General features: G+C 44.2%; 1 protein-coding gene across 1 annotated transcript; it reads right to left on the minus strand.

The window, feature by feature from the left end:
- Nucleotides 1–978: 978 nt before the first annotated feature.
- LOC133123458 (interferon-induced GTP-binding protein Mx3-like) lies at nt 979–22,276 on the minus strand. Its single transcript, XM_061233922.1, has 12 exons — nt 22,087–22,276; nt 21,859–21,996; nt 15,844–15,998; nt 14,862–15,000; nt 12,670–12,868; nt 12,316–12,394; nt 8,403–8,525; nt 7,643–7,775; nt 7,113–7,271; nt 4,304–4,380; nt 1,387–1,596; nt 979–1,203 (listed from the first exon to the last, which is right to left on the minus strand). Exons 1-12 carry the CDS (start codon nt 22,274–22,276, stop codon nt 979–981), a joined length of 1,827 nt encoding a protein of 608 aa, XP_061089906.1.
- Between the last annotated feature and the right edge of the window lie 1,256 nt (nt 22,277–23,532).

The following is a 23,532-nucleotide window of genomic DNA, read 5'->3' on the forward strand; positions in this document are numbered from 1 at the left end:
GTTAAATCAAGTTTTACAGAGTACATGGCCTCTATTTGACTCCTAATATGAATCTATAATATGAATGAATGAATGAATGAATGAATGAGTGAATAGTTTAATTATGTGTCATGCATCAGGATACACAGTCCACACTGGCTAACAAGATCCTTGTATACAATCTCACATGCAGTAAATACGTACACCAACCTCTATATACATGCCTGCCTCTTTTCTCATGCTTAAAAATAAAACTTGCAATTTTATGCACTTCATTTTGGAAAAGCCATTCCAGTTTAACATCATTACATTATATTCATTTCGCAGACACTCTTATCCAGAGCAACTTACAATAAAGTGCAAACCACACCCAGGGACAAGTGCGCTGAAAACCTGAGATGGATTTTTTTCACTAAAATAACATATTTTGCACAATAATAATTGATTGTATCATTATATCAGCATTACCTCTGATGCTAGCGCTTTTCCCAACCCAAAGACATTTTCCAATAATCTGTATACCCCTCTTAGGGGAGAAGATGCTTAGCAGTGGAAAAGTACCGGATTCTGACCTTCAGAAGAGGAGAAAAAGCAGAAGTCTAATGAAATGCAGTCAATTACTCTTCTTGGAAAAAAAAACCTTAACAGATGAAAGCCTGTCTCTGTCAATTGCTTTTGGACCAGACCACAGGACTGTCATACAATAATATTATATTGGTACTGTATGACAGGAATTTAGCCCGTATTAGGGCATTTCTTGTCATTACAATAAGCAACTATAACTCAATTACTCAATCTTTCATTTTCAAGGTAATCTATTTGATGAAATTAAAACATTATCTGTGACATCCAATGTGACTTTTCAGCCATTATGCAAAGTCTGGACTTTCCCACATTCTAAACAAATTTGAGAAATCATGAAGCTAGCATGGGAAATAAGCATGTGCGCAGATCTACGCACAAATAAGGTCGTTGTGATGCAGTGCCACCTTTTCTTCCTCAATGGAAACTGGAGAACTCTTTCTGGGCCCGCGTGAGACGCTCCAGGCGGTTCTGCATTTCGATCCTATAGCGGCTGAAGTCCGACTCCTCACGCAGGATCTCGTTGACATTGCCTCCATCCATCAGGTTAAGCATCTGTCTGCACAACATCTGGCCCGACTGCTTCAGCAGGAAGAAGAGGATCAACATCGGCACCTGGTCAGCCAGCCGCTGGACGACAATCTATAGACGCAGGAAAGGAAATAACTGACAATATTTTTGTGTATACATATAATTGAAGAAATTATGTTACTGCTCATTGTCTGAAGACTTATGTATATACAATCATTAACCATTTAAAAAAGAAGACTCCAGAGATGTCTACATACAGCTGCTATTCTAACAGTTGTTCTTACTCTCACCCACCTCATAGTAGGCCTTGAGCATGTCTGGGTAGTTGGACCTGCTGCCAAATGCTGCGCAGTTATCCTCTGAGGCCTCCTGGTTTGCAATGTCCTTCAGGGTTTTGTAGTAGATGCTGTCCTGTGTATAGACCAGCTGCTCCATTTCAAATTGTTCCATGATCCTCTCCTCTACCAGGGCCTCCTGTGTTGATTGTATGTTGTCTATCTTGTTCTGGGGACGGTGAGGAGAAGTTAAAATAGCAGGAGAAGGTGCAATCGGTTCATAGAAAAGACATTTTAAATCTGTTCTATGAACCGAAAACATTTTAAATCTCACAGCCTCACAAAATAACTACCCTGCAGTTTGACACCATTATCCAAAACATGTTACAGTCTGCAGTGCAGTGGCTCATTAGCACACTGACACAAGTAGCATGTCTAAATTATGGCAATACATTATGGTTTATAACACATAATGTTATTGTTTCATTCAATAAATGTTTAAAGGAGTAACATGGTAGTTATGGTGATTGAATGTGACACTTGCCAGTTGTCTTTAGGCAACAATCTTTTTTCTTTTTTTTTTTCAGTCATTCACAGGCAGGTCCATAAATATTTGGACATCGACACAATTCTCATCTTTTTGGCTCTATACACCACCACAATGGATTTGAAATTAAACGAACAAGATGTGCTTTAACTGCAGACTTTCACTTGAGGGTATTTACATCCAAATCAGGTGAACGGTGTAGGAATTACAACAGTTTCTATATGTGCCTCCCACTTTTTAAGGGACCAAAAGTAATGGAACGATTGGCTGCTCAGCTGTTCCATGGCTAGGTGTGTGTTATTCCCTCATTATCTAATTTACAAGGAGCAGATAAAAGGTCTAGAATTCATTTCAAGTGTGCTATTTGTATTTGGAATCTGTTGCAGTCAACAGCCGGAAGTCTGAAACGCATAGACATCACCAGACGCTGGGTTTCATCCCTGGTGATGCTCTGCCAGGCCTCTACTGCAACTGTCTTCAGTTCCTGCTTGGGGCATTTTCCCTTCAGTTTTGTCTTCAGCAAGTGAAATGCATGTTCAATCGGATTCAGGTCAGGTGATTGACTTGGCCATTGCATAACATTCCACTTCTTTGCCTTAAAAAACTCTTTGGTTGCTATCGCAGTATGCTTCGGGTCATTGTCCATCTGCACTGTGAAGCGCCGTCCAATGAGTTCTGAAGCATTTGGCTGAATATGAGCAGATAATATTGCCCGAAACACTTCAACAGAATTCATCCTGCTGCTTTTGTCAGCGGCGGCACGGATGGTGCAGTGGGTAGCACTGCCGCCTCACAGCAAGGAGGTCCTGGGTTCGAATCCCTGTCGGCCAGGGCCTCTCTGTGCGGAGTTTGCATGTTCTCCCCGTATCTGCGTGGGTTTCCTCCGGGTACTCGGGTTTCTTCCCACAGTCCAAAGACATGCAGGTTAGGCTGATTGGAGAGTCTAAATTGCCCATAGGTATGAGTGTGTGAGTGAATGGTGTGTGTGCCCTGCGATGGACTGGCGACCTGTCCAGGGTGTATTCCTGCCTTTCGCCCAATGTATGCTGGGATAGGCTCCAGCCCCCCTGCGACCCTGTTCAGGATAAGCGGGTTAAGATAATAGATGGATGGATGGATGCTTTTGTCAGCAGTCACATCATCAATAAATACAAGGGAACCAGTTCCATTGGCAGCCATACATGCCCACGCCATGACACTACCACCACCATGCTTCACTGATGAGGTGGTATGTTTTGAATCATGAGCAGTTTCTTTCCTTCTCCATACTCTTCTCTTCCCATCATTCTGGTACAAGTTGATCTTTGTTAGATGTTGTTTGGCAAACTCTAATCTGGTCTTCCTGTTTTTGAGGCTCAGCAATGGTTTACATCTTGTGGTGAACCCTCTGTATTCACTCTGGTGAAGTCTTCTCTTGATTGTTGACTTTGACACACATACACCTACCTCCTGGAGAGTGTTCTTGATCTGGCCAACTGTTGTGAAGGGGTTTTTCTTCACCAGGGAAAGAATTCTTCTATCATCCACCACAGTTCTTTTCCGTGGTCTTCCGGGTCTTTTGGTGTTGCTGAGCTCACCGGTGTGTTCTTTATTTTTAAGAATGTTCCACACAGTTGATTTGACCACACCTATATTTTTGCTATCTCTCTGATGGGTTTGTTTTGATTTTTCAACCTAATGATGGCTTGCTTCACTGATAGTCACAGCTCTTTGGATCGCATATCGAGAGTTGACAGCAACAGATTCCAAATGCAAATAGCACACTTGAAATGAACTCTAGACCTTTTATCTGCTCCTTGTAAATTAGATAATGAGGGAATAACACACACCTAGCCATGGAACAGCTGAGCAGCCAATTGTCCCATTACTTTTGGTCCCTTAAAAAGTGGGAGGCACATATAGAAACTGTTGTAATTCCTACATCCTTCACCTGAATTGGATGTAAATACCCTCAAATTAAAGCTGTAAGTCTTCATTTCATTTCAAATCCATTGTGGTGGTGTATAGAGCCAAAAAGATGAGAATTGTGTCGATGTTCCAATATTTATGGACCTGACTGTAAATGTATTTAAAAACTTATTTTTCTAAGCCTGAATTTCCCACTAAAAAAGTTCATCCAAACTGTCTGGCCATGGTAATGAGAACTCAAATGGCTATGATTGACACCCCGTGCCCCCACTTTCCACACATTGTTGTTTGATACCATGATTGATACATACTACCTCCATGATGCACTCATCTTGGGAGACTGAATTTTCACAAGCTAGCTAACTTGCTATCTAAACTATCGATAGCTAAGTTAACGATGATCAAAAATACTACAGGGCCAGGATTGGCTATACCTTTTCCAAGTTTATACAAGCATGAAACAGCATGTGATGCAATTTACCGATGAAACACACTGAAGATAAGGATAATTCACGAAGCAGGTTTTCACCACATCGTTGAACTGCTTCTGGACAGTGCCTGGTAATGAAACAAAAATAAAGGCAAAACATTGAACACAAAAGTAACATTTTCAACCCCCCACCCTGCAATCAACAAACCACCCATACATGTATAAAAATGTCTAGACATTTTTTCCTTTCCGATACCGATTCCGACACCAGAACTTGCGTATCGGCTGATACCGAGTACCGATCTGATACCTGGCATTAAACATTGCCAAAAATATATACCTACCTAGATAACGTTTAACTGCTTATGACCGCTAGGGGTCGTATCTTTTATTTTATTTTATCTTACGATATGATTCGAATGATCAATGTTTTCATCCCGCTTCCCTATGGCTTCTGCCAGATAGACTTGATTGGAATTAAATCTGTAAATGTGCTCTTGTTAAGAACTTTGGTCACGCAATATAATATGCAGGTCTATTTTACCATAGGCAGCTGGTCTAATGATTTAACTTTTACGGCAATACAGGTCTCTGTGCAATTTTATATATTTGTATGTAACGGTAAACATTGCCAATGCATTTTATATAGTGCGGGACAATAATGGTGGTGAGATTAACATGGTCCATTTTTTGCTAAGTAGCCAATTGATAATGTATTGCTTCATTAATTTGTATGTAGATATTGCATAGTGGAAAGCAATGTTCAGTTTAACAGTAGTTTGAATTGGTGCGTCAACAAATAAACACGGATGAAGAAATGCTATACAATAAGCCATAAGTGAACCAGTTACAGATTTAAAACACACAGAAATTATTTGATAACTATAGTACTTTAGCATTTAATTCCCTGCAGTGTTTGCATAAACCCTCTGAAATGGCTGCAGATTAGAATGGAAACACTGTATTGTAATATTCCGTGCAGTATTTGTCCAATAGTGTATTAGCTACTTTATTTATGTTTATGTAGATATAAAATAGTGGAAAGCTAAGTTCAGTTTTCCGGTAGTTTGAATTCATGTTCAGATTGCCGGTAGTTTGAATTTGCATGTCAATGAATAAACACGGATCAGTTTGATTTAAATTTTAATAGATTTTGAAATGGTGGTGGCACGGATGGTGCAGTGGGTAGCCCTGCCGCCTCACAGCAAGGAGGTCCTGGGTTCCAATCCCCGTCGGCCGGGGCCTCTCTGTGTGGAGTTAGCATGTTCTCCTCATGTCTCTGTGGGTTTCCTCTGGGCGTTCCAGTTTCCTCCCACAGTCCAAAGACATGCAGGTTCGGCTGATTGGAGTCTAAATAGCCTGTAGGTATGAGTGTGTGAGTGAGTGGTGTGTGTGCCCAGCGATGGACTGGCGACCTGTCCAGGGTGTATTCCTGCCTTTCGCCCAATGTATGCAGGGATAGGCTCCAGCTCCCCTGCTATCCTGTTAAGGATAAGCGGGTTACGATAATGAATGAATGTTGTTTGACCACCATTTCTGTTGTGCAACTTTGGCACCATCTGATTGTTGTAAGGAAATTGTACGCAAAAAACTTGTCTGAGGCTCATTTAAAGTTGAGATCTGCGAAATGAGATTCCCTGCTCTTTTTAGAATGTTTCATATACGTAAATTCCATGTCACAATAATGTTGATCTTGGGGTCTAAACATTTTTTTATACTCCTTTAAATGCACATTTTCAGAAAAGTAATGGTTGGCAAGTTATCCCACCCAAAGTAGATTACCTTTTAAAAACAACACCTTTCAATTAAAATTTCCACTGTACATTTACTGTCGTTCAGGTATTATCCACCAAACATTTAGCTGAATCAAATACAACACATAATAATAATATCACAGAAGAGTGAAGTGAGGTAGCCCATGTCTTTCTCCAACTACAACTTTGTTACACCCAGACATACACACACGCACAAGAGAGCAGGCAATGCTTTCTACAATAGCACAGTTGATTGGTCTGTGCTTATTCTGATCTGCCCACTGTCCAGTATGATAAAAAAGCTGCCTCATATCTCACTAGGTCATAGAGGTATGCAAGCCGCCTACCTTGCAAACCTAAAACCAGAAATAATACAGTAAAACCCTGCTAAAATGCAATATGTGGGGATCGCACTTAATCGGTTACTATGTGAACAAGTGGGAAAAAATATTTTCACTTATTGTCACCCGTGTTATTAAGACAAACTCAAAAGACTACATGTGAGGCAAATTGACTTTATTCTGTTTTGAATAATAAAAAAGGCACTCATACTCCTGTAAAGAGTTGGTTAAAATTCCTCTGCATCAACATAAAAGCCTGATATAGAAATGATAGGAAGCGTTGATTGCAATTATTGTTGCTAAAGGTGGTGCAACCGCAGGAGTGATACAGGAGTTTGATAACTTTTTCATACATAAATTAAATAATAATTTGAAAATGTGTTTTGTATTCACTCAGGTTCCCATTGGGAAATATTACATTTTGAAACCGTTATTAAGATTTGAAACCGTTCAGTGTTACAAATACAGAATGCAATAATGGAGGAAATCAGGAAGAGGGCAAATGCTTTTTCACAGTATTATGTATCTGAATTTTAGGTTATGTGTATGAAAAGCAGTATTTTTATAGGCTAAAACCGATACACATACTATTATTTAATAGTGTATGTATATTTTTGGCATGCATTATCCATGATAAATTATGACCCGAATTAGCTTACCAGAGGAAACGGGCTCATACACAGCAGAACATCATCCATCTGAGAGTGGATGCAAACCGATAAATGAAAGATATTGAACCCATAATTGGCCCTCCAGGAGCATTACCTCTGATGCTCTTCACCGCGTCTATAGCTGGCCCCTTGAGCTCCTCCACCAGCTTCTGGACAACTATCTCAAACACGCTGTAGTTGCTGAACCCAGGCAGCTCACGACGTCTGTGTTTCAGGTCGTACTCCTTCACGACTTCCTGCACCGTTTGGTGAACTAGAAGGATATAAAAAAAAAGAATTAAAAATACCATGAGCAATGTGTATTTTACAGGATTAGTACAGAAAGAAGGCTATTTTCTATAAGTGATGGCCGCAATGAATTTGCTAGTTTTACTTCATAACTAAGAGTGAATGAGACCTGCTGGATACTTATGTATGTATTTGTAAACATAGTATAACGCTCAATGTGCAGAAACTGCAGTTCTGATTAATTATATTTCATGTCACAACATGCAAGTTTCCTCTTGCCCGTTGTGTTTTTTTGACAGGGTAGATATCTGGAAAGATTCCGCTGGCACATGACAATGATGTTGCTGTAGTATAATGTAAATGTCTTTCTTTGTAAATAAGTCATAAAAGCCATACAACTCTCTTTGGCGCCATCCAGGTGATCTTTCCACTTTTTAAAGTCAGATCGCAGCAGGATGAACAGGTTCTCTTGCATGACAACCTCCCCATTGGACAATTGGCTTATCTTGCTGTTGAACTTCATTAGTGTCTGTGCAGCAAAGGGACAGGACATTAAATCAAAAATAAACAACACACTCTGCATTTTGACTGGATTTTGTCAAAATCTGTAATACATGTTTCAAAATCTATTTTTCAGTTTCCTATTCCCTTTATATTTATATTTTTAAGAAATGTATCAATCATGAGAACGGATTGAGCCAATGGAAGGTCACAATTTCATTGTAGACAGTTGTGTCTCATGCATTTATTATTTGTGAAGCTCCCATGTTGCACCATGAAGAAGTTAAATTGCTTTATATTTATATATAATGGCTTTACACATCCCACATAGAGAACAACAGTAATAATATGCATACTAGGTAAAAAAAACATGTTTCTGAAATTAGGGACTTGTAACTTGACCGAGCTTGTGAGACTTGACTTGAGACTTGCCCTTTATGATTGGAATTTGACTTGAGACTTGAAAGTTGAGACTTGAGACTTACTTATGACTTGCATAACAGTGACTTGGTTACAACTCTGGGTATTAGGGTGTGTGTGTGTTGTGCCTGTTCACAGATTACGCTGGTAGAATGGAGGTAGGGCAAAGGAGCAGGGGCTCGGGCCCTACCTCTTCACGTGCCTGAGAGGGAGAGTGACGTATGTGGGTACTTACATCGATGAGGTAGATCTTCCTCTGGAGGGGATCCAGAGGGGGCCCACTCTCCATCAGACCCAGCACCTTCCTGGTGTCCCACAGCTGCTGCGTAATTTTCTCAGAGATGAGAGGGAGGGATTTCTAGAGTAAAGGGAATGAAGACACCACACATGTTCTGATAATTACCATGAGAATGTCAAGTTATGATATGAACCTTCTCCTTGGTTATTTACATGACCCGCATATATTCAGTGAACACTTTTTTTATTTGGTATTTATTAGACTTATTGGTCTCATTGGTCTATAATTTAAACATGGTCTGTAATTGCACTTTCTGTTGCCTTTCTGTGTTATTGCAGTACCTTGGCAGTATCATTTATACATCCAAAGGTAGTTGGGAAAAATTGCAATTAAGGTTGGAAAGAAAAACATCATGCAATGAGCTTCTCCAGAACCTATGTTGGGATATTGAAAAGTGCATTTTTTCCACTAGCCGTGTGTACTCGAAGACCTCCAGGGAACTTAAGTATTGTTTCTGTGTTTTTTGCATGTGAGCAGTAGGTTATAAGGAAACCTTGTTAGTCCATCAGCAGTTGTAGATTTGTTGTCAAATTACTGCGTTACTTAGACCAGGTGTTTTGCATTTTCTGTCATTAGTTAGCAAATCTCGTGTGTTTTTTCACCAGCCGCCGGCAGTTTCACTCGGTTCTGTTATTCTGATTAGGTGATCAGAATCAGTTGGATACTTTGGACGCTGCAATTGTTAGGATAATTTTTAGATCGCTAGTTTGCATTAGTAATTAGCAGTTTATATATGCTAGCGTCGCTCCGTCCCATTTTGGAATGGTATGTTGTGTCAGCATTCCATTACGGTCTGCTCTCTCCCCTTCAGAATGCGCTTCCAGCGACGTGGCCCTCCACGACGACGGAACCCCACCAACCTATGCTACCCCTCACTGACCCCCTGTGACAACTTCACAGTTGCAGGGGGGCTATGGAACTGTCAGTCTGCCACACGGAAGGCTGACTTCATTACTGGTTATGCCTCCCTCCTGTCCCTACAGTTCCTTGCCCTCACCGAGACCTGGATTACACCAGAGAACACTGCCACCCCCGCTGCCCTCTCATCCTCCTTCTCCTTCTCACACACCCCCCGGCCCTCTGGCCGTGGAGGTGGCACTGGCTTGCTGATCTTCCCTTCGTGGAAATTCTCTGCGTTTTCCCTCACTGACCTATCCCTATCCACATTTGAATGCCACGCTGTCTCAATTACTCACCCTGTTAAACTTTATATTGTCGTTGTTTATCGTCCACCAGGTGCCCTGGGAAGTTTCCTTGATGAGCTTGACACTCTACTCAGCTCATTCCCTGAGGATGGCACCCCACTTATCCTCCTGGGAGATTTCAACAGCCACCTGGAAGCCTCCCAGTCTGCTGCCTTCTTACCACTACTTCACTCCTTTGACCTCTCTCTGCAGCACTCTCCCCCAACTCACAAGGCTGGAAACCTTCTCGACCTGATCTTTCTGAGGAACTGCTCCTCTTCTAACCCCACTGTTACCCCTTTACACAAGTCCGATCACCACTTCATTTCCTTCTCCATCCCCCTAGCCCCTCTACCTCCCTCCCCTTCTCTCACCCCCACTGTTTCTGTCCGATGTAACCTCCGCTCTCTATCACCCTCCTCCCTTGCCCCCAGAGTCACCGCTTCCCTCCCTCCTCTTGAATCCTTCTCCAAACTACCCACTGATTATGCATCTTCCGTGCTGCTTTCCTCTCTCTCCTCAGCCCTTGACTCTCTCTGTCCTCTTGTCTCCCGGCCTGCTCGATCCTCCCCTCCCAGCCCATGGGTTTCTGACCTTCTACGTTCCTCCAGGCCAAGCCTACGTGTAGCCGAGAGGAAGTGGAGGAAATCAAAAGACCCGTCGGACCTGTCTTCCTACCAGTCTCTCCTGGCGGAATTCTCCTCCGCTATCACCACTGCCAAAAGAAATTACTACAAAACAAAAATCCAGAACTCCACTTCTAACCCTCGTCAACTGTTCTCCATTTTCTCCTCTCTCCTCAGCACACCTCCCCCACCATCTCAGTCCTCGCTCACTGCTGATGACTTTACGGTATTTTTTGACGAGAAGGTTGCAGATATCCGCAGCACCTTCGCGACCACCACCACTTCTATGCCTGCCTCCATTTCTGTGTCTGCCCCCTGTTTCTCCTCTTTCTGTCCCCTTACAGATGCTGATGTGTCTCACCTCCTGCTCTCCCACCGCCCTACTACTTGTGCCCTGGACCCCATCCCCTCAAACCTCTTTCAGGCAATCACGACTGACATCCTCCCATTTGTCACCTCCCTTGTTAACTCCTCTCTGTCCTCTGGCTGCTTTCCCTCATCATTCAAGAGGGCCTACATCACCCCGCTCCTAAATAAACCCACTCTTGACCCCTCCTGCATTCAAAACTACCGTCCGGTATCTCTCCTTCCTTTTCTATCCAAATCCATTGAACGAGCCGCCTCCAACCAACTCTCTTCCTTCCTCTCTCAGAATAACCTGCTGGACCCCCACCAGTCCGGCTTCAGACCTGGCCACTCGACGGAGACTGCACTCCTCTCTGTCAACGAGTCCCTTCAGGCTGCACGAGCAACCTCTCTCTCCTCTGTCCTGATCCTTCTTGACCTCTCTGCGGCGTTAAACACGGTCAACCACTCCATCCTCTTAGCCTCCCTGGCATCTACAGGGATCTGTGGCACAGCCTTAGAGTGGATCCAATCTTATCTCTCTGGCCGGTCCTCCCAGGTGTCCTGGGCTGGAGGAGTGTCAACCCCTCGCCCCCTTGTTACAGGAGTCCCCCAGGGCTCAGTCCTCTCCATCTCACTAGGGGATACCACAGTGACCTCATCCCCTAGTGCAAGAAACCTTGGAGTGGTGATGGACAACAGGCTATCCTTCTCCAAGAACATTGCTACGGTGACCCGGGCGTGCAGGTTCTTCCTGTACAACATCCGGAGAATCCGACCCTTTCTCACCACCTACTCCACTCAGCTCCTTGTTCAAGCAATGGTCCTGTCCCGCCTGGACTATTGCAATTCTCTGCTGGCTGGCCTTCCAGCATCTGCCATCAGACCCCTACAACTCATCCAGAATGCTGCAGCCCGTCTGGTATTCAATGTTCCCAGACATTCACATGTCACCCCCCTGCTCAGCAACCTCCACTGGCTGCCTGTTATGGCTCGCATCAAATTTAAAACTTTGGTGCTTGCATACCAGGCAGTTAAAGGATCAGCCCCTGTGTATATTCAATCCCTTATCAAGACCTATACACCAACAAGACCCCTCCGTTCTGCCACTTCGTGCCGCCTGACGCCTCCCCCTCGCCACGCCTGCACTTCACGCTCAGGACTGCTGTCTGTCCTGGTCCCACGGTGGTGGAATGACCTCCCGGTGAATGTCAGAACGGCAGAGTCTCTGACCTCCTTCAAGCGCAGACTGAAGACCCATCTCTTCAGGCTACACCTTTCCCTCCCCAACTCACAATCACTGTGATTAGCCTTAGACCGTAATGGCACTTATGTATAGATATCGTTACTTGTATAGGTATTGTTGTTTTTTATTGGCTGTTGTTGTATTCTAGCTGCCAACAGTGGTATGCTAGTTTGAATGTTGATTGTACTCTTCAAGGGTTCTGAATTTCTGTATGTTTACACTAGGACTCAGAACTGTACTGTCCTCTCAGGTCTACTTTTGCACTTGTTCTTGTGATTGATTTGCACTTTGTTGTACGTCGCTCTGGATAAGAGCGTCTGCTAAATGCCACGTAATGTAATGTAATGTAATGTAATGTAATATTGAGACGAATATACTCTCAAATGCATCAGAGTGACTAAACATTGAATGTTGTGAAGCAGCTTGCCAGGATGACTGGCAAAACTCACTTTGATGTGATCCACCAGTTCCTGGGTCAGTCTTTTGGCAAGACATACTGTGCCGGCTTTCTCCTCATGCAGAAGGCCACTGTGAAAATAATCAGTTTCAGTTCCCAAATTAAAGCATATGGTAGAGGGGTGTGGACAGTTTTTTTCAAAAATGTGTTTGAACAAACTTCAAATACAAAACACAAGCTTCAATACCCATCATGATTTACCCAACATCATTTACCATCCTCTGCTCTTCCTCATCATGGTGAGGTATCTCAACAAGGCCACTATAGCCCTCATGTGGACATACTTTTGGTGAGCTAAATGGATGAATGCAATGTAATCAATGTACTTATTGTTCTTCTGTCATACCTGAAGTACTCATGGCGCCGAAAGAAATCTTTCTCTGCTCTGGTGGCATCAGACAGGGAGATCTTGTCATCAATCTGCTTCTGGCCCCGGCACTTGACAATGATGTAGCCCTTGCTGAGTGGGATCACTTGGTTTCGGACAATTTCTAGAATATTCTTCTCTGTCCCTTTATCAACCAGGTCTGGCTTGGTCAGAATTGCTTTTCAGAGAAACAACAAAATCAAACAAAAGTATAGTACAGGTGACAATGGCCCTTTCACTGTGTTGTCAGAGAGTCACATGACTAAAGAAATACTCCAGAAATACTGACAGTGGAGGTTCATTTTTGTTCTTCAAGGATCAAATTTCCTAAATGTACCCTGAAAGTACAGCAATGTTCTCTTTAGTTACAAATGAGTACTTTTTCCAAGCAAAAAAGGAACAAATTAATTACAGTGCTGGCTAGATTTTTTGAACCTATAGGGTACCACCCCAGCAACAAGCATTTGTACCTTTTTAGGCACTTTTGTACCATTATTTTAGAGAGAGTGGAATGCACTCTGCATTTGTTCCTGAGAAAAAACATACATACATTTCACACAAATATGAAACTTCAATTATATATACATATTGTGGTGGCCCGATCAGGAATCGGTACACCACTGGAGTGGAACGGCCCATGTGCCGGCGCCAAGTACTAGGACATGTCATTAACCACGTGTATTTCCCCAGTTCATATTTAACAGAGCCGGCGAGGAGAATCAGCACCATGGCCAGCGACACGGGGAAAGATGCGTGAGGAATGCGAGGAAGGAATCACTAACATTTCTCATTGGACAGGCGCAGCCGTATCAACTCCAAGAGAGAGAGAGAGACCTTACAAAAGGCGGGGCTGAGTACGGAGGGAGACGGATGCGAAGCCCAGCGATCAGAGAAACAGCCACTAACGCGAGTGATGACAACACGGTGGAGCCGCGGGTCTTCGGAGGCTCGGAAAAAGGCGTGGGCGGAACGGACCACCCACAATCACCGACGGAATTTTTTGGCCAGTGACTTTTTTCGTTTTGCTGGGAAAGCAAGTTTTGTTTGGGACTTTGTGAAAGTGCCCTCAAGGCACACCACAAAACAGCCTCAATTCTTCAAGGTATACTTGCATGCAGTTTTTGAAGGAACTCGGCAGGTAGGTTGTTCCAAACATCCACAGCCACAGTTCTTCTGTGGATTTAGGCAGTCTCAAATGCTTCTGTCTCTTCATGTAATCCCAGACAGACTCGATGATGTGGAGATCAGGGCTCTGTGGGGGCCATACCATCACTTCCAGGATCACATGGTTCTTAATCACATTAGCTGTATGTTTGTTGTCATTGTCCTGCTGCAGAATAAATTTGGGGCCAATCAGATGCCTCTCTGATGGTATTGCATGATGGATAAGTATCTGCCTGTACTTCTCAGCACTGAGGAGACCATTCATTCTGACCAAATCCCCAACTCCATTTGTAGAAATGCAGCCCCAAACTTGCAAGGAACCTCCACCATGCTTCACTGTTGCCTGCAGACGCTCATTCTTGTACCGCTCTACAGCCGTTCGGTGAACAAACTGCCTTCTGCTACAGCTAAATATTTCAATTTTTGACTCCTCAGTCCAGAGAACCAAATATTGATTCGATTTAGAATTGTCTTCTGTTCTCTCTTTTTCTTTGAGATGTAGGTTATCCAATAAACAAACAACAGGCATGCAAGAGTGGCACTATTTCCTCTCCACATCTGCAGGATACTAGCCTTTGCCTAATTAATCCTGGCTATCGATAGCTCTAAGTATAAGATGTCAGATATAAGATATAAGATATAAGATTTGCTGTCATTATACCTGCTAATCAAAGTTTATTTACTTTCTCTGTTGTTTGAAAATTGGAGTTTAGATTAATTGACATTTTGGTAATGTAAAAAATTTCCATTTCTTGGCCAACTCTATTTGCAGATTTTTAAAAATCTAAAATGTAATTATTAGTCAAAATAACTCATTTTGACTGAATCCAGGCCAGTATTTTTAAAACAAAATATTTACTAATAATGCAATAAGCAGGGGTGGGGGTGGGGTTCGGTATGCTGGGACAGAAAAAAAATGAAGAAAGTGAAAGTGAAACAGGAACACTTGAAAAGGACACAGTAAGATAGTTCTAAAAATGGACAATCAGTTTTCTTGCTTTTCTTACCTAGAGACCTTTTCCCGTCAGGATCAGCTTCCTGTGCCATCTTCAAAGCTTCCGTTGTTGCTATGTCAACATTACATGGAACCACAACTAATATAATGGTTTCAATCTTCTGAATAAAATTCAGGATGAGAGTTTTGATCTGAAATTTAAAAACAGTAAACTGTAAGCCCTTTTCAATTCATAGTCCCTCCATTATGAGGCTGAGGAATAAGGAAATAAACAGTGACAGACATAGGCTACACAAAAAGCTTACTGAGACAAACTGTTTGGAACCTCTCTAAGAAGAAAGAGAGCGCTGGTTTATGTTTGGAATCATTGTCTTGCTGTGGGATGAAGCACTGTCCTATGAGGTTGGAGGCATTAGATTGAATTTATAAGATTCTGCTGCTGCTATCAGCAGTTTCATTATCAATGAAAGCAGGTTAGCCAACACCTGTGGCAGCTATACATGCCTGAACTATAACACCCCAGCTTCGGTTATTGGGCAGTTCCTTTTAGCCTCTACATTTTGCCATTACTCTGATATAAGTCAATCTTGGTCTTATGTGTCCACAAGACCAGAACTAGAGGTTCACATCTTGCAGTGCAGCCTCTGTATATCTGCTTTTGAAGTCTTCTGCAGACAGTAACTGACACATCCATGGCTGCCTCCTGAGGATTTTTTCTGATCCGTTGGACAGGTGTTTTGGGGTTTTTCTTCATTATGGTGAGAATTATTCGGTCATCAACCGAATCACAGAACTCACTAGTTCTGGCTGTCTTTTAATGATGTTCCAAACAGTTTATTTTGGTAAGCCTGAGGTTTGGTCTATGTGACTGACTTTGGCTGTTTGTTCTCCTAATTTCTCAGCCTCATAGTAGCTTACTTGACTATCCTTGACACAACTCTGGTCCTCATGTTCCAAAATGCTGAAAGGCATTCAAGACTAGATTTTTAAAAAAGTATAATTAAAAATATATAATAACCTTGCTCTACACTCACCTGATCTCCAATGTCATCTGGCTGACCTTTAACAGGAACCCTGGCAATTCCAGGGAGATCAATCAGGGTGAGATCACACACATCAGGAGAGCTAATCTCCAAAGAGATGAGCTCATCACAGATTCCCACCCCTGCCCCAGCCAGCTTGTCCTGCGCTGTGAACAAAGAAGGGAACGTGTATTATTTTTGTACTGTTCCCAAAATTGTTGCTTAGGGTGCCTCATTAGAGGGGTCCAGGTGACTTGTCCATCATGAGTTATATCATAAATAAAGATTAGTAAACACACTCCAGAAGCAGCCATGCAAGCCCAATCCATGACACTTTTGCCACCTTCACAGATCATCTTTTATGTTTTGGATCATGAGCAGATCCATTCTTTCTCCATATTTGGCCTTTCCATCACTTTGGTAGAGGTTAATAAACTTAAGTTTTTGTGGCTCATCTCTATACTTCTTTGCAAATTGTAATCTTGCCTTCCGATTCTTACTACTGATGAGTGGTTTGTATCTTGTGGTATTACATTACATTATTGGCATTTGGCAGACGCTCCTATCCAGAGCGACGTACAACAAAGTGCATACCCATAACCAGGGATATGTTCGCTGAAACACCCTAGAGGGAAGTACAATTTCAACTGCTACCTGTACAACAAAGATAAGGACGAGGGCCCTTTTCTTTTCTTTTTTTGAGAACAAAGAAACAAACAAACAGAGCAAAAGTGACCAAAGTTAACTGTCCAAACACTGCTTACCTAGCCAACTAAATACCGATACACAAAGCAAGTCACAGAGACAACAATTAAGGTTCACAGGGAGGTAGGGAGGGATGGGGAGAGGTGCTGCTTGAAGAGGTGTGTCTTCAGCTTGCGCTTGAAGGTGGGGAGAGATTCTACAGTTCTGACCTCAACGGGGAGTTTGTTCCACCACCGTGGAGCCAGAACAGACAGTAGTCGTGAGCGTGAGGTGGAGGTTCGGAGAGGGGGGATGTGCCAACCGGCCTGTGGAGGCTGAACGAAGAGGTCTGGCAGGGGTGTAGAGTCTGATGATTTTTTGTAGATAAGCTGGGGAAGACCCTTTAACTGCTTGGAAGGCTAGCACCAATGTTTTGAATTTTATGCGAGCCATGACAGGCAGCCAGTGGAGGGAAGTAAGCAGGGGGGTGACGTGTGAGTATTTGGGAAGGTTGAAGACCAGACGAGTTGCTGCATTCTGGATAAGTTGGAGGGGTCTGATGGCAGACACGGGGAGGCCAGCCAAGAGGGAATTGCAGTAGTCCAGGCGGGACAGAACCATCGCTTGGACCAGGAGCTGGGTCGAGTAGGGGGTGAGAAAGGGGCGGATTCTCCGTATGTTGTATAGGAAGAACCTGCAAGACCGGGTCACCGCCGCAATGTTCTCGGAGAGGGACAGTCTGCTATCCATCACCATGCCGAGGCTCCTTGCACTGGGTGACGGCGTGAGTGTGGTATCCCCGAGGGAAATGGAGAGATCCAGATGGGGAGAGGTTTTAGCAGGGATGAATATAATTTCAGTCTTGCCTGGGTTGAGCTTTAGATGGTGGTCGTCCATCCAGCTCTGGATGTCCCTCAGGCAAGCAGAGATACGGGCTGAAACCTGCGTATCAGACGGCGGGAACGAGACGAAGAGTTGGGTATCGTCTGCGTAGCAGTGGTAGGATAGCCCATGTGCAGTGATCACAGGGCCAAGGGAGCGAGTGTAAAGAGAAAAAAGAAGCGGGCCTAGGACTGAGCCCTGGGGAACTCCTGTGGCGAGGGGCCGAGGTGTCGATACCGAACCAGCCCAGGCAACCTGGAAGGAGCGACCAGAGAGGTAGGACTCAATCCAGTCCAGGGCTGTGCCACAGATGCCCGTTGCTGACAGGGCAGACAGGAGGATGGAGTGATCCACAGTGTCGAAGGCAGCAGAGAGATCTAGAAGAATGAGGACAGAGGAGAGGGAGGCTGCTCGTGCGGCATGGAGTGACTCACTGACGGAGAGGAGCGCAGTCTCTGTCGAGTGGCCCGATCTGAAGCCAGACTGATGGGGGTCTAGCAGGTTGTTGTTAGAAAAGAAAGAAGAAAGTTGAGTAGAAGCGGCTCGTTCTATAGTTTTAGAAAGGAAAGGAAGAAGAGATACCGGGCGGTAGTTCTGGATCCAGAGTAGGCTTTTTTAGCAGCGGAGTGATGTGGGCCCTCTTGGAGGATGCCGGAAAACAGCCGGAAGACAGGGAGGAGTTGACAAGGGAGGTGACAAATGGGAGAATGTCAGGTGTGATAGTTTGGAGAAGAGAAGAGGGGATAGGGTCAAGGGCACAGGTTGTAGGGCGGTGGCAGAGCAGGAGTTGAGAAACATCAGAGTCTGTAAGGGGGGAGAAAGTGGAAAAGGAAGGGATGGGCCTAGAGGGGGGGAAGGGCACAGTGAGGGGGGCGGTGGTAGTAAAGGATCGATGGATGACTGTGACCTTCTCATCGAAGAAATCAGCAAAGTCATCAGCAGCAAAGGAGGACTGAGGAGGAGGAGGTGGTGCATTGAGGAGAGAGGAGAAAATAGAGAAAAGTTTCCGGGGGTTAGAACCGGAGTTCTGAATTTGTGTTTGAAAGTATTTTGCTTTGGCGGCAGTGACAGCGGAAGAGAATGCCGCCAGGAGAGACTGGTAAGTCGTGAGGTCTGAAGCATCTCTGGATTTCCCCCACTTCCTCTCCGCTGCGCGGAGGCTGGCCCTGGAGGTACGGAGAGTGTCAGATATCCAAGGACTGGGAGGGGACGTGCAAGGTGGCTTTGAGACAGGCGGACAGAGAGAGTCAAAGGCGGAGGAGAGAGATGAAAGGAGGGTGGCAGATGCAGAGTTAGTGGGGAGTTTGAAGAAGGATTCAAGAGGGGGGAGTGAGGCGATGACAGTGCTGGCAAAGGAAGAGGGTGAGAGGGAGTGGAGGTTACGGCGGGCTGAGGAAGTGTGGGTGGGAGGAGGGGGAGGAGGATGGGGAGGAAGTGGTGATCAGATGTATGCAGAGGGGTAACCGTGAAATCTGAGCATGAGCAGTTCCTCACAAAGACAAGGTCTAGGACATCGCCCGCCTTGTGGGTTGGAGGAGAGTGTTGCAGGGAGAGGCCGAAGGAGTGGATTAGCGGTAGGAAGGCAGCAGCCTGGGAGGCTTCTAGGTGGATGTTGAAGTCTTCAAGGAGAATCAGCGGGGTGCCATCCTCAGGGAAGGAGCTGAGAAGGGTGTCTAGCTCATCAAGGAAGTTTCCCAGGGGCCCTGGAGGACGGTAGATAACTGCAATGAAAAGGTTAGTAGGATAGGATACTGCAACAGAATGGAATTCAAAAGTGGATATGGACAGGTCAGAGAGGGGGAGAACAGAGAATTTCCACAAGGGGGAAATTAAAATACCAGTACCACCGCCACGGCCGGAAGGCTGGGGAGTGTGCGAGAAGGAGAAGGAGGATGAGAGGGCAGCGGGAGTGGCGGTGTTGTCAGGTGTGATCCAGGTCTCTGTGAGGGCAAGGAATTGTAGGGACTGGAGGGAGGCATACGCAGGGATGAAGTCAGCCTTCCGAGTGGCAGACTGGAAGTTCCATAGTCCCCCTGTGACAGCAATGTCCTCACAGGGGGTCAGCGGGGGGTAGCTGAGGTTTGAGGGGTTCCGACGCCGTGGAGGCCCACGTCGCAGGGGGGGTCTTCGAGGGAGAGAGCAGACTGGGATGGGGTGAAACATAACATCACAAACGGGGACGGAGCGACGCTAGCGTCGCTCTGACACGCCTATTTAAATTGCCTACAATTGCTCACAAGCAATATCAAATCAAAGCTAATCTACTGATAAATTCCACAGCTATTTCAGCTATTTGAGACAAATGTTCAATCACTCTACAGGTATGCAACCAGTAGAAGTGATTAACAGGTAGTAGACAAACAAACTGGCTCAAGCCCTAACCCTTGCTGTTCGAATGAGCAATTTAAAAATCAACGTTACCGCGTCTAGAGGAAAGTCCGCAGCGATACTAAGTGGTTTCTTTCTTTTTCAGGACATTACATGTTCTGGTACAAGCTATCCCCAATGCTTATGCAATGGATTTGTTCAATGTCCCCTCTTTTCTAAGCCTTAAAATGGCTTGCTTTTCTCCCAAAGGCAGCTATCAGGTCTTCATGTTGGTTTATCTTTTCTAACACAAATGCAGTCTTCACAGACAAAATGAGCAAGGCCCTTAACCCTGCATTGCTCCAGGGGAGGATTGTCCCCTGCTTAGTCTAATCAACTGTATGTCGCTCTGGATAAGAGCGTCTGCCAAATGCCAATAATGTAATGTAATGTAACAAAACCCAAGGAGCTAGGAAATAAAAGCTGAAATTCAGTTTATCTGTCATCTCATGTGCATCTTTTGACCTCAAACTCAATTGTCTTCAGAGTACAGCAAAAACAAAGGAATTGACCTTGCTGTTCCAATACTGTATATTGGAACAGTATATGATTAATGATTTTATGCATAATGTGTCCAAGGTTTTACACCTTAAAACTGGGAAAGTACAAGAGAGGAGCAGATACTGGGAAAATACAAGCTTAGGAAATTGGAACATTCCAGCCAGGCAGTGCCACATACAAGCAATGTATACTGTATATGCACTGGAAAATTTTACTCCCTGATGAGTCACCGTCATCGTCACCACACCACCCTGTACTATTCACATGTAAACAGCTGAAGCTAATGCATGTGGTTTCAATAACTATACTGAATGCAAATAATTAGCCTCTATACACCACTCCTTTTCCGGTAATCCGTGCCCCGACAATTGACATTATAAAACGTCTCATTCCAAATATAATGCAATATAATTGCTCTTGAACATTAGCAAAGCTCAATAATGCACATTTCAATCCAGTGCTTTAGCCAGTTGTTTACTGTGCTTGGCTTTTACATTATATTAATGGCATTTGGGAGACACTCTTATCCAGAGCAATGTACAGCAAAGTGCTTACACATAACCAGGGATAAGTGCACTGAAAGACCCTAGAAGGAAATACAATTTCAACTGCTACCTGCACAACAGAGATAAGGACCAGGGCCTATTTGATCATCGGATCATTTGTATTTTTATTTTTTTATTTTTTTAAATTGTAGTACCGTCCATCCATCCATCCATTATCTGAACCCGCTTATCCTGAACAGGGTCGCAGGGGGGCTGGAGCCTATCCCAGCATACATTGGGCAAAAGGCAGGAATACACCCTGGACAGGTCGCCAGTCCATCGCAGAGCACACACACCATTCACTCACACACTCATACCCACGGGCAATTTAGACTCTCCAATCAGCCTAACCTGCATGTCTTTGGACTGTGGGAGGAAATGGGAGTACCCGGAGAACACAGGGAGGTTCTCGCCAATCAGGATTCAAACCCAGAACTGTCGTGAGGCAGCAGTTCTACCCACTGCACCATCCGTGCTGCCTCGTAAAACCGCAACACGCAAATGTATGAGCAAACCGCTTACCTAGCCAAACACTGCTTACCTAGCCAAACAAAACATCCTAATACAAAAGTAAATACAACAATTAAGGTTTACAGGGAGGTAGGGAGGGACAGGGAAAGGTGCATCCTCAGTCTGCGCTTGAAGATGGCAAGAGATTCTGCTTTTCTGACGGGAAGTTCGTTCCACCACTGTGAAGCCAGAACAGACAGTAATATTGCATATTGAAACATCAAAAGGTACATTAGCCAGCTGTGCCAAGACATTATAAGAACTCCTTTAGCTCATAATGTCGGACTACAAAGAAGGCATCAACCCGTTGCCCCACATTACTGGTGTGCTTTGGCAGAGGCTTCTGAGAAAATTAGTGGTCCATAGACGCCCATTATATCACACTAAATCTAGAAAATGTGTCACATCTCAGCAAAACTATGGACGATAGATGTGGATGACTGTAATGTGGTAATTGTTGAACACTCCTGATCGCAAATAGATTTTTGAGTTGTCTTAACTGGTAAGAATGTACAATAATAAAGAAAATAGCACTAACCACCAGTCACGTACTCTTCCACCAGTGATGGGTCATCAAACTCGATTAATTCATCTTTGTAGGAGATAATGGCCTTCCACTGGATCCCTCCTCTCAACTTTCTCAGCTTCAGCTCAAGAGGACAGCGGGTCACAATTCCTGGAGAAGAGGTGAAGAGAATTTAAAGACATGGGATCCATGTTTTTGTGTTTGTGTGTGTGTGCATGTGTGTGCTTGCACACATCTCACCGCTCCCCCTGGGCAGTGCCACCCCAGACAGGGCCTCCAGTACGGAGCTCTTCCCAGAGCTCTGGTCCCCGATCACAGCAATGGCGGGCAGGGCCAGGTCCTTCTCAATGCCGATCGTCCTGAGGGAGTCAATCAGGTCTATGTAAGGCCGCACCCTGTCATCCAGGTGGCTGTGGAACACTCCTTCCATCGGTTGACTGAAAAAGAAATACGCAGAAATAAATTGATAAAAGTGACCATTTCTACAGTGGCAGAGAAAATCAGCATTCTAGAACAATTTTGAAAAGAATTTGTTGAGGCAGGACAGGGAAAGCAAATTCCCCTCATCAGTCTTCCGCATCTTCACAGATTTCTGTCTTGTCCATTGGTAAAAAAAACTAAATCTGAAATGTAAAGAACATGATAGCTATCTGCTCGCTCTCAACAAATATAATTGAAAAAATCCCTTTTGAATATTCAGAGATAATGACTATATATGACCAATGGAACAAATTGTAGCTGAGCAAAAATAGTATTTTATTTACATTTGGGGAAAAGGGTTTGTCTGCTTGAAACATTTTCATAAAATTTCCATTCCATTCCAAAGTGTAATTTCCTTTACCAGAAAAGTAAAGCATCAAAGCAGAAATTATTCTACTCATTCAGAAATTATTTGTGCAATGGACACAAGCTAACACTTGATTTGAGTTGCAGCCTTACGTTGCTGCACACCCTACAGTTAAAATGGCATTTTAGCTGGAGAGCATTAGTTCTGACATTCAAACAAATCGACAAGCTCAACTGAGTAGTTCATTAATTAATGAAGTAATTATGTGACAAATACAGTACCAAGTAGTGTAAGAAATGAAGTAGAAATACTTACTGTAACGTTATGGTTGGCATTTATATAGCGCCTTTATCCAAAGCGCTGTACAATTGATGCTTCTCATTCACCAATTCATACACACACTCACACACCGACGGCGGTTCGCTGCCATGCAAGGCACCTACCAGCTCATCAGGAGCATTTGGGGGTTAGGTGTCTTGCTCAGGGACACTTCGACACAGCCCGGGTGGGGGATCGAACCGGCAACCCTCCGACTGCCAGACGACTGCTCTTACTGCCTGAGCCATGTCGCCCCTGATACTAACGTTAATTTCTTTTTATTTTTTTATTTTTTTTGTAGGCTACTTCAATCAAGTACATATCTATCTATGTAGCCTGCCGGATGTTGGACGATGAGAGAGGGAAACGCAGAAAGAGGCCGGAGCTGGAATATACTGTAAATGTCGGGTCTTCCCTTGCAGACTGCCGGACTTAACGGCACATTCTAGAAAATCTACAATGAATAAAACCAGCAAGGGGCTCATAAGGACTTCCTGGGAGTCTTTCAGAGAGTCTGCTTGGCAGCAGACTTCACTGGACTTTGCCAGTGGGATTGCAATAGTCATAGCACTAAGGATGTG

Source organism: Conger conger, chromosome 3, assembly GCF_963514075.1.
Source record: "Conger conger chromosome 3, fConCon1.1, whole genome shotgun sequence".
NCBI lineage: Eukaryota > Metazoa > Chordata > Actinopteri > Anguilliformes > Congridae > Conger > Conger conger.

Coding starts and splice junctions, on each gene's coding strand:
- LOC133123458 (XM_061233922.1), bottom strand. CDS start 22,276: ATGGAAGGAGTGTTCCACAGCCACCTGGATGACAGGGTGCGGCCTTAC. Junction 21,997..22,086: donor GGCACTGCCCAGGGGGAGCG/GTGAGATGTGTG, acceptor CCTCTTCTCCAG/GAATTGTGACCCGCTGTCCT. Junction 15,001..15,843: donor CAGATGACATTGGAGATCAG/GTGAGTGTAGAG, acceptor TTTAAATTTCAG/ATCAAAACTCTCATCCTGAA.